The following is a 13,749-nucleotide window of genomic DNA, read 5'->3' on the forward strand; positions in this document are numbered from 1 at the left end:
TATTAGTTTTATAATAAAATGTGAGTGAGAATAAGTTAGTGGAATATGAGGTCCACTATCATTCGTAAAAAGTGAAATGTTACAAATTTTGTTAGACGGACGGATATGGAAAAATGTGACAAAATTTCAGGGACGGAAGGAGTAACGGACTATTGATTTATTCTGATTTTGGAATCGATAAGATTCAAATGCGCTTGAAAACTTACGTAATAATATCACAATTTAGGTAGCAAAATGACATTATATTTAATAGTAAATTAAATTAATTTAGTATTCATAATAGAATATCATTTCATCGCTTACAATGTCATAGTTGTTTTATTGACAGCTAATAATACGTAAATAAGTTATCAAGTCATATCAATGTGATAGTTGTTATTATTGACCACTAATGATACAATCGTAAATAAGTTATCGTGTCATATATATCATCATTCAATTTTAATCGGTTGTAAAATCGAAACAAGTTAATTCTTTGATACTTTACAAGCAGATTTTATAATAATAGTACTATACAAAACTGAAATTTGATGAAAGTTTAGGAATTTACTGTCTTCACTAATTTTTGCTGTGATTTTAAAAACATTATAATGGGAATAATTTCAACGTCTTTTTATTTGTTTTAAGCTACCAAATTTTCTAGGACAAAATTCTAAAATCATGTATACTTATAAATCAACCTTACGAAATAAGTATATTATTTACATATAAATATTACATAGGCATGTCACAAAATGTCCACGAAACAAGAAAATTACAATACCCTTACACTGAAATTCCAAATTTGAGACTAACAACAAATAAACAATAGCACTGCCACAAGATAAAACAAATAAATAAACAAATAAACACCACCTACTCACTTTTTTACACCAAAACATTAAACATGGCAAGCATACCTTGCCCAATGCCCATCAAGATCACAAAAACAATGCAATCTTCTAACTTCTAGTAATGTCTCCTCACAGTTGAAAAGTTGGGAGGAGACAAAAAATTTGAATTTACAGACAAAACAACTGACTGTTATCCCAGCAAATTGTAACGATGATAATAGTACAATATACTTATAATAGTCCAAGTGTATGCACAAAATAGCTGCATAATGGTTCATCAGCAGATTCAATCAGATCGTTGGTGCAAGAATACGAAGCCAGAGTTTTCGCGGATCAATGGTGGAGGCTCGACATCAGCCACTTCTACGGTTGGCATGGATTTCGACAGGTCGTCCGTGGAGAATGGAATGCTGCAAAAGTTCGAGGACGGAAATGAGTTTCAGGGTACTACTACATACACTAGAAAATTCACTGCTCTCGATTGCATAAGTAAATACTTCTTCCATCCCTAGGTAAGTGATTCGTATTCCTTATTGAGACTTTCCAAGCTAAGTGACACATTTTCACTTTAGGCAAAAATTACTAACTTATATTCTCTCTATCACTTTATTTTCTCTTCTTTCTCTTATTTTTTTCTCTCCTAATTTATTATCTCTGCACTTAACTTGCTAAACACCGTCTCCTTAATTCCCGTGCCAAAAGCAAATGCATCACTTAACTCGGGATGGAGGGAGTAGTAATTACCTTGAGTCATCGTCTAGCAAGAATGAGTTGTTCAAAGCGTTGTTGGAGTCCTCCGTCATCATGACCCTCATGCTCGAAATGACCTGTGGGCGAACATCAAGAAAGCCATAATTATGCGTGAAGCGCTAAGTGAGTAACAGTCAAGTGGGGAAGGCAAGTTAGGGACTAACGTACATTCGGAGCAACGCTATGGGTGCCATATTTGTCGTCCCAATACATTGTGCTAATCCTGTATATTTGTTGTATGCTTAAAACCTGCAAAACGTGGAAAAGGTCAAGTTTCATGATACATGAAAAATAGACTAATTTAGAACGCAGAATTGGAGCTGGGCAACGGGATTATCACTCACTGGGCAAAGCTCGTTCGTGATTTCATTTAAGGTCTTCTTGGGCTTTTGATGTATAACCTGCAAAGTAGATAAAAGAAGGGTAAGAAATAAGAATTCGGTTCAAAAAAGAAACTTAAGCCTGAAAACGAGAAGCTGATTCATACCAAAAAACCAACAGCCTGTCTGATATGCTTCAGTTCATCCCAAGATGAGCCGACATACTGCATAACAGAAGACACGACTGAGCCAAGAAGAGAAAGGTAAATAGCAGAAAACTATGCAAATGAATCCTTACTTCCTCAGTTGAATGACAGCACCATTGCTCTAATTCAGCCAGCCCGGCTTTCACATACTCACCATTACTGAATGAGCAGCACTCACGTCGTAAAAGAAGACTGAAACATTTGAACGAAAAAAAAGGTTATTACAAGAGCCACATCGCCATCTAATAAAGATTTAACAGACTTACCTGTTGAATAATTGGACATTGATAAATGAGAATGTTTGAGCAAAGACCTTCCGCACAAGGAATGCAGGAACCTATGACGATGTTGTGATAACATTAATGAACAGCGCAGATGTAATATAGATAGACAGAAAAGTATGGCGATGGTGAGGGTTTTTGGAGTTAATTTCAATCTTACATAATTTGCATTCATCGCCTTCAAGTACTTATCTAGGCACTTTACGATGCTCTGCCAGTGAGCAATAAGCGCTTGTTGAGCAACAGCATTAGCTTGGGAACGTCCTTTACCTAAACTTGAACGAGATGTTCGAGGGGCCTGCATTGGAAAAAAATTTCATGCAAAATACAACGAGAAATGAATGATGATATCTAATATATCTTCACATTCAACCATAACCGAATAAAGGAAGAAGGTAAGATTGGAACAGTCAACGAAACATCACTCATAAACTAGATTACGGTTGCGTTAACGACCTGCTCAAATATGTCTAGAGTTACCTGGATGCACAAACCAATGAAAGGGGAAATCTCTTTCTTTAGATTGTCCCTGATCATTCCGTATATCTTCTCGAGGTAAGCAGTAAGCTGCTGCTTGAACAACAAGGCAGGATATTTCGCCTCAACTTGCCGCAAGTCATCAAGTTTACCAAGCAACCGATTATTGAGAAACGAAAGTCCAGCAGCACCTTGAGGGGATGCCCTCAATCCCTTCATAAGAGAAATAGATTACACATGCAAATGAATCAGAATATTTAGGAGGATGGGCATGAGAATTGAGTGAAACTAAAGGGTAGGTGTATACTTGAGACATCCTTCCTAAAAGAGAAGCCGATGACGACCTTCGCCTTTGAGGGGTCAAGCTAGCTGCCCCACTTGCTTTGAGTGTGTGTTGGAGCAGCATCAGCAGTGTAGATGTATTGCATAACCAATAGGCTAGGACATCGTTGTTATCAGCAACCTTCAAAAAGAAATTCAATTTATAATTTCTATGATGAAAACGAGCTGAAAGTAGCATCAAATATAGATCGACATTCAGTTACTCACGTCTACCGATGATCCAATGGTTTGAATGATGCGGTCAAATACACCGGTTCTCTCCACCTCAAATGACCTCCAGTGGAGAAGGCATTTGTAAATGACACAAGCAGCAACGGGTTTGCCACTAGAAAATCCCAAATCTTGAGTGATACACTTTATCAGGAGGTCCTGGTTCTCCTGTGGAAACCAACAAGATATAAGGAGACATGTATAACGTATAAATTATACGCAACATATAAAAGTGTACACTTACTTGCTGCTTATCATTGAGAGACTTCTGAGGTTTTTCCTCGGATTCAGGCTCCTTGGGATTAGCCATAGCCAGTGGGGTTTCCTATCACGGGCAATAGACTTAAGCACTCCAGAAACATCAAAACGTCCTATTTATATTTACAAAATACAATGATGTACTCTTACATGTGCAGATTTTGTTCCTCCATTAAGAACTTTACCATTCTCCGGTGTTCTCTGTAACATCATAGCACAAATTAGAATATCTCCGCCAGCTACTAGTAATACAATGAAAAGAAATCAAATCTCAATACCTGAAATATAGTTGTCCTGGGTCGGGCAGATATAGCCTTCCCAGTTGGTGACATGGTCAAAGCTTGTTGACGAAGCACTTGATTCTCGGACTCGGAGTTCGATTGCTTCTCCTCGAGCCTGCACAGGAAAACAAAAAGTGGTGAATAAATATAACTGTATACCAAAAGAAAGATAACTAAGAAAACATAAGATATAGCTTTCTCCCCTCTTTGACCAAGGTGAGCAACCAAAACAGATGATATACTTGTTTTTTGGGTAATTGTTCAAGAAATGGTGTATGGTTACTTGCTCAACAAATGTTTTATAATCCTAAAGAAAGTTAATCAAATTACCTCTGTATGGAATCTTGAAGCTGATCCACTTTGCCCTCTGCTTCCTCAAGCTTTTTGGCCAAATTTATATTTCTAGTCTCGGCATCTGAGCAAGCCCTTTTGGCCTCTTCTGCGGTGACTTTTTCTGACTGCAGGGAAGCCTGTATGTATAAAAAAGCTGGTTATAATGCAAAGTTACACGTCCATGTCTTTATTCTTTGGAAGATGGATGGCATCATAAGATTGACAAACTCACAAAATCAACTAGATTTAATTAAATTATTCGAAGGAGATATGTTCTTTCTAAAAAGAAGGATAAATATCCCCTTAATGTGAAGCCATTGCCACATAAGTTGAATAGTTACGCCACTAAAGAATCCGGTGCATATATGGAAATTTCAGAAATAAACTAACTGAAATAAAATTTAGCAAAATAGTTAAGAGCAAGAGATGATAGCAGCATCTATCGAAGTGTCTAGTCCATGTCGATGTACAGCATGTACTTATTCTGTTTTAGTAAGTCTTACCTTCAGAATCTGTATCTCGGCTGTCAAAGCATCAATTTTTGCCACGTCTTGAACCATTACTGGGGTTTCTTTAATGACTGGAGGAGCTTCTTCAATTGCTTTTCTCGCAGCTTCTCGTTCTTTTAATGCTCTGGCATTTGCTTCCTCTACCTGTTTTTGCATTGATTTCAAAGCCTCCTGTAGTTTTGCAGTTTCCTGTGCTTTTGTTTCCTCCAACTCTGTCTGCAATTATCAAGAGAAATGGACACAGAGATGGTCATGTTTTGTATATTTGGAGCGCGCATCATTCAAAAATGCCAAACTGAATACCCTAAGTCGCTTCTCAAACTGCAAGCGCCATGTAAGCTCCTCCACTTTCTTTTCTAGCTTGTCTTTAGCTTCTTTCAGGGCTCCGGTTTCTCTTGAAGCCTGACAAATAGGAAAATATCAACTAAAGCACAAGAAAAAAACCATTGCAAGAAATAAATCTCTTCGAGAATTGAGGAGAACCATTCTAAGCATTCTAAGCTCTTTGCGTGCTACTCGTTGGCGCCAACCACACTGGGTAGCGATGGCAGCCTTCTGGAGACTCCTGTAGTAAGAATATTCTCTATGACAGCGCACGTGAGCCTGCATAAAGAGCAGCAAAATAATGCTCAAAAAGTTGCCAAAAGACCAATTTCCTTAATGATTCAGGTTCGTGTTTTTTTGTTGGGTTTTCCAGTAAGAGTAAACACCTGAATCCTGATTGAAGCCTTAGTTTGTTTCCTGAATCTGAATTCATTGCGAGCAATCATAGCTCTCATGCCAGTCTGCACTATGATAGCAGAACGCTGCAAGTTCTGGTAGGATTTCCGAGCAGTATGACACCTGAAGTTCTTCTGAATCTTCAGTGAGGCAGCTTCAGCCCGCAATTCTTCATAGAGTTTGCGAGCAGATATAGCTGAAAATTACAAGAAAAGGTTGTTATTTCCATAATTTATTATAGAAGCACAGTAAAGCAGATGAACACGATCAAAGTGGTGGCTGCATACAAATAACAATATGAAGATGCTTAAGATTACGCCTTGAAGAAGATTGTAACATAAACTTTCCACCAAAAGAGTGCTTAATAAAGAGTTACCTCTCCAAGAAGATTGTAAAAGGATGGCAGCATGGCGCAATGAGACAAACTCTTTCCGAGAAATATAGGTACGAATTTGCCTTTGAATTGTTTTGGCTGCATTTCCAAGAACTTCTGCTCTCCTTGCATCTAGCTCAGCCATCTGACCAGCTCGTAGAAACACTTTTGTCTTACCTAACTGAAAACAAGCATACACCAACGTCATCCGCTATATCTTCAGAGCACGATTGTGAACCAAGAAAACAAAGAAAATAACTCCATGTCCTAAGACTTTTAAAGTCTGAGTACACAGTGTGGCTCCTCAACTAATAGGCCTATATATGTTAGTGCACATGACCATGTCAGATTCCATATGCCAAACAATCAGTAAAGTATTCCCGAAAGGATATGCATGATAGTAAGATGGGAGTAAATAATGATACAGTTTTGCAATAATATTTAGTACTATAACCAAAGTATCATGGAATCTACCTGATATCCCTTTAATCCCATTTTATCCAAAATCATCCGACATGCGACCTTGTCATCAGAGCTGCAGAATAAAGATTGTGTTTACTTTAAGATAAAAGAATAACTATAATCATCGGTGAAAATCAGAGCAGGGTGACCGGAGATAAGCGCTCAGGCCAAAAGGAGAATCTACTTAAGCAGTTGAAAGAGACTTACTTTCCTTCGAAAACGTCAGGGGCAAGAACACCAAATCGTAGAAGAAACTCGTCAAATGTACGTCTGGTGGGGTATCCAGCACAACTGATTCTGATAGCCTCAAGAACACCCTATATGATAGTTAAACTTTATACCACAGAGCTTGACAGAACAAATCTGAACTCTATATAATTTGCATTCCTAAGTGTTGAGATAAAAAATACTTACACCACACCGCAGTTGCTGAATCACATTAATATTCTCGAAAATCGAGGGTTTCAGGACGTGATTTGGTTTGACACACCTGATGTAGTGAGGTTCTGTCGAACTTAAGGTTTCCATTAAAGATTGCAGTTGCAACTGCCAGAAGAAAAAAATATAAAGCTTATTCACCATTCCATCCCAATAAACGGACATAAACAGCATATATATCGAACAATCTACCTCGAAGGGATTCAAGACTATAACATACCAAAAGCAACAAACTTAAAGGAGCAAAGATTTCTCCCAGATAGAGAGTAAAAATCATAAATCAAATGTTTAATTGAAAAAATCTTGCTGAGTTAACCATTCGGCATTTACAACGTTTCCTCTTTAGTATGCATAGTAACATCTCAAATGTACAAAATAAGCAGTCAAACTAATAATTATACACAGTTAACATCAATGGAGAAAAGCATGTTGTAGTTGTATGATATCCAGGAGATGTGCAAGGACCATGTGCATCAGTAGTGAGAGACAAGGAACCTTAATACCCACACGTACATTGTCATCCAAGATCCAAGTAAGAAAAACCTTTAATATACCAACTTCTTACTTCTGAGCTCATTGCATAAATCATGAAAGAGCAAGATTCTATAAAACGAGACATCAAGCCTTGTGCAGAATTTTATGAAACAAGTGGATCTAGAATCTAGATGCAAAACTAGAAAGTTATATATCACCAACAGCAGCTAATCATGCACACAGACCTTTAATATTAATAGCACAGATCAAGGATTCCTGATAACAAAGTCGAATAAGTATAGAGATTATCGAGCACCTTGAAGCGTGATCCTATGGAAGAAAATTTCGATGATTTAGATGATTCTTCAGGAAGAGCAGGAAATAAACCAGCGACAAAAGTGCACTTTGAGGCTGTTAACAAATCTTGGTGTTCTGCAACAACATAATCTTTGTTCTTATCCAGGAACAGATCTGCCATATACGTTACCTGCGAGAACAGGTCATGGTTTTACGTTTTTAACATATATCTATAATTAATTGCATTCAGACCCTGGTTTCTCTTGGAAAAAAAGAATTAATATTGCATCCAGTTACCTCCCCAGCATAGTGAGATATTGTGAAACTGGTACGTGAAAGCTTGGGCTTGATGAAACGCTGGTTTTTTGCGAAGGTCTGATACAATTTCTGGGCAAATGTCTCGTGGGTGGACTTGGGAAACATACTGCCATTGAAGTTATTGTTAGCATTAAATGTGTAGCCATAAGCAATTGATGGCGAAAAAAAGTATGTGCATTTACAGTTATGGTTTCTTAAACAATAGAAAAACAACATAAAACTCAACCATCTTAAAAATAATTAAAAATCGATCAAGTATTGCAAATAAGAAAATTTGAAGAGATCCTCTTAAAGAAAAAGCAAATATAGGAAGAGATACCAAGCTTCATCTAGCAGTGCAATAATTCCCCCTGGTTTCTGCAGAAAAATAGTTTGTAATTGTAATTAAAGTCATAATATGAAAACAAAAATTAAAGAATATAGTAAGAGAAAAGGTACAGGTGAAAAAAAGTAATCCATTATAGCATCAGACCTTCTCAATCAGATCGAGGACATCTTGGTTATCAACGAACTCTATGTAGCTCCAGTCTATCTCCTCCTTTTCATAATCATCTTGTTCCATCTTGAAAACATGCTGAAACAATAATAGAAAATCTTAAATTAGCAGTTGAAAATATTGCACAAAACGCACAAGTAGTAGGAGTTCATAACAACAGGAATCACCTGGTTAAAATGTTGCTGCAGTTTCTCGTTGGTGAAATTGATGCAGAACTGCTCAAAACTGTGATTCATGCAAATGTCAGAAGAAACCCAATATATCTTCACTGTAATATGCAAATGAGATTTCTAGGGAAAAAGCTTGCCTGTTGTGCTTAAAACTCTCGAAACCATATATGTCAAGAACTCCAATTATTGCTTTCGAGTGTGGATCCTGACCAATGGATGTATTTATCTTTTCCACTATCCTGGGAATGAGAAACTATATGAGTTCATAAAGGAACAACAAGTATTACTATTTTAAATAGCACGATGATATGTTCATTCATACAAGTTAGATGGCAGTGTATCCTTACCAGTCAAATAGCCGAGAATATATAGTCTTTGCGAGAGCATCCCTGCTACCCAACGCAGCTTCTGGATCAAGGGTCCTTGTGATAACTTCCTCCGGTGTTACCATCACACGCTTAATCAGAGCATCTTCCAAGCTCTTGACATCACATCTATGAAATTGAACTCGTTATTGTTCCTTGTACATCCACCCCAATGACCAAGTTAAAAGGTAAAATAAGGACAATGATCCTACTTGAGCAATTCAGCGGTCATATTCAGATGAAATCTCGACTTCTCATCCTTGATGACTGAAGAATCAATCTCTTTCCCCTTAGCAAATTCAATATTGCCAAGATGAAGAATCGCAGCAACCACTTTAAATATTGCATCCTGAAATACAATCATCTGTTTAGAAAACACAGGGAAAATGATAGCACCGAAATTTAACCCAGCAGTAGCATCTCTGGAAAGAACAACCTGCTCTTCCTCACTGATTCCGACTATATCCATAGCCCTTCTGGTTGCGAGATATTCTTCCGTATCATTTACTCCATCAAGTTTATAACATTTGGACTGGTTGAGATAATGATAAGTTTCTGGGCTTTCGAGCTTATATTTCTCCCTTTCCTGAAGACAGACATTACTCGATAAGTCACTGAAGCAACCCCAGACACAGGTTCCATACAAAAACTTTACAGAAACTACAAATAAAACTACAATACCTCGGGAGGTGCTGCACATAGAAGGTAAAAGCAATGATAGTTTCTTTCAGGGTCTGATATTTGGCAAACACGGGATCTCTCCAGCAAGTAAGTTCTAATGGCTGCTCCAGATATTCTCCCATTTTTATCAAATTGAATTTCAACAAATTTACCGAAACGACTGCACAATAGAAAAGCTGTCAAATGTGAAGCATTTGAAACAAAATGGTATATATTGATCTAAGAAAGATGCGCCAATTAGTTTCAGTTGAAGAAGTTTCAATTATAACTCACCTGGAATTATTGTTCCTGACAGTTTTAGCATTTCCAAATGCTTCAAGAACTGGATTTGACTGTCAACCAACAACTCAGATATAAGTATTGGCATCATTTGATTTGTTGGTGAGATTATTTTTTTCAGAAGAAAAGCAAAATGCAGGCCACATCAACTTAACCATAATCTTACTTCTAGAACTTGTTGTTCAACAGTCCGTCCTTCTACTCCAGATCGACCACCCAAATGAGCAAGATACCGCATCAGCATTTTTGTTGTTTCAGTTTTACCGGCACCACTTTCTCCACTAACCAGAATTGAGTTGCTCTTCCCCTCATTGACCATTGCCCTGATTGCAGAAACTAATAAGAAACCAGGTAATATTGCCTTCATCACTCAAAAAATTATCTTCACCGCGTCTTCCCAACAGCAAACCTCATACAAATAAACATATGCTGCATTCCAGAATATTACCTGTAAGCAACATCACCTATAGCAAACACATGAGGACTAAGCTCGCCAAGTGCAGCCCCTTTGTATTGCTCCATCATGTGAGTATCATATAGATGAGGCAATCTTTGGAAAGGGTTTATTGCGATCAGAATATTTCCCGTATATGTCTGAGAAAGAACGCATTAAAACTTAGAATCTAACATTTGTATAGTTATATAACTGAGAAAAAATCAGAAAGCTTACATAGATTTCATTAAGTTCATATCTAGTAGCTAGGTTTTGCAGGACACCGGGCTCGTGCAAATACGAAAGCTTAGTCATGTCATCCTCACCTCCAGGAGGTGCTTCTGTGTCCTTGGGAAACACTTTTGCGATATTTGCAACAACCTGCAAGTTGGAGCCTAAAGATTTCAAACTACCAAATGAAAAGATCATTTAAATATTACCTCAGGCGAAGAGCAGAGATGACATACGATGATACGAATATAGGTCTAACGTATATAAGAGGCAACAACTCTAATGTAAAATTTCAGTACTACATGATCAATATACATCCATGTTAGCAACGAGAACCTATTGAGTAATTACCTTTTTCCCGTTTGTAGTTTGAACATGAACATCTTGGCCATCTATCCGTATTACTTCTCCATCAATCCAAGCCAACGCCGGATCCTCAACCCATACATGAGAACCAACTATAATGTTAACTAACGATGCCTGCAGAGACAAACAAATGAAATAATTCATTAGATATATGATAGAAAATCAAGTTTGCACGACTTACACCAGTAGTCTCACTTGAGGACCTGGTTCCGACGGATTTCAGGATGGAAAAACTAAAAGAAACACAGACACTTGAAAAAACACAAGAACTCCAATTGCAATTTAGACTTGCTAAACATAGTACCAGTCAGTAGAAACAAACAAAAAATGGCAAAAGAAATAAAACCAAACTCAGAGAGAACAATACTATTCTCAACATATGCACGAATTTGCTTGACTTACCCTTGTAGAAAAATGAAGAACATATTTCAACATGGTATCAGAATTTATAAGATACACAAACAATTTTTTCACAAATCAACTTTTCAGCATCCGAATTTCCCACAACGGACTACTTCACATGCTAACATATAAAATCTCGATTCTAAAAAACCATTTATAATGTTAAGATCAAAAAAACTTCCATCCTGTGCTGCTCTGCCTATGCGCACTCCAATTAGGTTGAACCCAAATTTGCAAAAACAACAATCTTAGCTTTTTCTTAGTTAAAACACGTTAAAAAGAATTTCGTGGTATTAATTACAGAAAATATTAATTCTGAAACAACCTTGAGAACAGCTCTTCTCTGACTAAGAGTGTGAGGCAGGGTTTAAATGCTTTTTCCCAATTTCAAATTCTAGTTGATTTTCTATCAAGAAGGTTTTTCATTTAGAATCAAACCAAGAACTGGTAAGCTACAGTATAAGAAATGACGGAAAACAGTAGCATGAGTATTGTGCTTAAAACTTCAATAATTAGACATATGATGTAATGATTTATGACTTTATATACGTCATTGATAAGAGGAAAATCAAGCTTAGCATTGCAGAATTTCAAGGAAATTATGCACAATCCTTAACACAACTCGTTCCCTCAATTCCAAAACAAAAATTGAATCCATATGCACAAACTAAAAAACACACCATCCCTTCATCTCAAAACCTTCATATTTCAACAAAAAATCCACCAAATATTGGCTCATTTCCATCACCCACATCACTAAAAAGTTGGAAAAAACAGCAAACTCGTAATTTCCCAACCAAACAACACTCAATTCGTATTTCACACATCACTGTTTAATGTTTATCCATATCCTCCTATTTCAACTAAATTCAAATTAAATTCAAAACAAGTCAAAACAGAAAGAGCTGAAAGCTAATCCAATTAAGGGCGTTACCATAGTTGAAAACTCAAAGACTCAATCTCCAGCTCATCAAGAAAAGGGCGGCGGGATTTGACTCGCTGGGTGAGATCAGCTCCAGCTCCAGCTCCAGCTCCGAGCCGCCTACTCGCCGCCGCAGGCGAACGAACTTCTTGAAAGCTCAAATAAAAAATATCCTCCTCCGTCTATCAGCTCAACAGCTTCTTCTGCTCCAAATCCAGCAAAATACAAACAGTGCGGTGGGATTTGTCGTCTCTGCACAGCCGTACCTGTTTTTCTCTCTCTTGGGTCTGTTAGTTTGTTGGTTTTGAATTTTATCAGAGACCAATTTTATTGGAATTCCACTTTTGCACGATAATGTTTATTGCTTCGTAACTTTCATGGTTGCTCGGACAAGGCGTGGACGCTGGAACAAATTCACCAGAATACGTTATTATTTAAATAGGATTATTAATGTTGATTTTCAAACACATGGGAAAAATTGAATTTGAATTTTATACTAGTATGATTACATTTTCACAATATGTGGTGAAATATTTATTTTATCTAGTACTTTTTACAAATTAGAGCAGATTTATGGAGTACTATAGTCACATTATTTAAATTATTAATTTATAATTTCGTTTATTCTATAAGATAAATAATGTAGGTCTATGAAATATTTGAATAAAAGGAGATGAGATTCAAATTTGAAATGATTTGAAATGAATGAGAAGGGTTGGAATTTATAGATAAGGCATGCGAAGCAACAAGAACTTTTTTAAGAAAAAATTAATTCAACTTGAAACGGTAAAAAAAGAGAAAAAATGGTAAAAAAAAACATAGAAGCCTGAAATTTGGCAACGGTCAAGCCAGGTGGCATGACCTGATTGGCCTCCATCGTGCGGACTATACCACTTTGTAGTCCGTGCAGGCGGGCAATGCCCAATTTCGCGGCACGCCTCACTTCCCTCCAACGACATTCCATCGATCACGCCTCATAGTCAATCCATTTTTTATATTTTTATCATTGTTCTCCTTCCACTCCTAGTTGTGGACTCATTGTCTAAGGTTGGATTGATGTTCTCATTACTATTTCCTCTGCGTTATTAAAAATGAAACGTTTTTCTTTTTGGTTTATCCCCTTAAAAATGAATCGTTTCCTAAAATGGAAACAACATTATCTCTGTCTTTTCATTTCTCTTACTTTATTCTCTCCTCATTAATTCTCAAAATAACACTACATAAAATCTCGTGTCAAAAGCAAATGTTTCATTTCTAGTGGGACGAAGGGAGTACAATATTTTTTAAAACTTAAATTATTCACTCTAAAAAGGCATATTCATTTTACTTAAATTTAACATTATCAAATTATGTATTTAAAATGATTGTACTTATAAATATCATGAGTTTACAAGTATCATTCTCAAGCTCACTTATTTGCTCCTAGTATTTAACTCTAGAAATTTATAGTTTGGGCTAAATCTGAGGGGTCAAATAATCTCTTTATACAAATTTTAAATTGTTGAAAAAAATCAATGGACAC

General features: G+C 36.7%; 1 protein-coding gene across 1 annotated transcript; it reads right to left on the reverse strand.

Annotated features, from left to right (window-relative positions):
* Positions 1-681: 681 nt before the first annotated feature.
* Positions 682-12,632, reverse strand: LOC121796263 (myosin-17-like). The gene is made up of 39 exons (XM_042195065.1): positions 12,240-12,632; positions 10,889-11,017; positions 10,544-10,687; positions 10,322-10,467; positions 10,040-10,196; positions 9,868-9,926; positions 9,595-9,754; positions 9,350-9,499; positions 9,126-9,262; positions 8,896-9,042; positions 8,686-8,787; positions 8,546-8,603; positions 8,355-8,456; positions 8,202-8,239; positions 7,862-7,988; positions 7,584-7,754; positions 6,770-6,901; positions 6,563-6,672; positions 6,368-6,428; positions 5,897-6,074; positions 5,511-5,716; positions 5,284-5,403; positions 5,104-5,202; positions 4,795-5,016; positions 4,289-4,428; positions 3,956-4,073; positions 3,828-3,878; positions 3,664-3,744; positions 3,417-3,587; positions 3,175-3,330; positions 2,871-3,080; positions 2,551-2,688; positions 2,376-2,446; positions 2,202-2,301; positions 2,071-2,127; positions 1,928-1,984; positions 1,752-1,832; positions 1,578-1,660; positions 682-1,243 (listed from the first exon to the last, which is right to left on the reverse strand). Exons 1-39 carry the CDS (start codon positions 12,240-12,242, stop codon positions 1,120-1,122), a joined length of 4,596 nt encoding a protein of 1,531 aa, XP_042050999.1. The 5' UTR covers positions 12,243-12,632; the 3' UTR covers positions 682-1,119.
* Between the last annotated feature and the right edge of the window lie 1,117 nt (positions 12,633-13,749).

The sequence above is a fragment of the Salvia splendens genome, chromosome 3 (genome assembly GCF_004379255.2).
Source record: "Salvia splendens isolate huo1 chromosome 3, SspV2, whole genome shotgun sequence".
In the NCBI taxonomy this organism is placed as follows: Eukaryota; Viridiplantae; Streptophyta; class Magnoliopsida; order Lamiales; family Lamiaceae; genus Salvia; species Salvia splendens.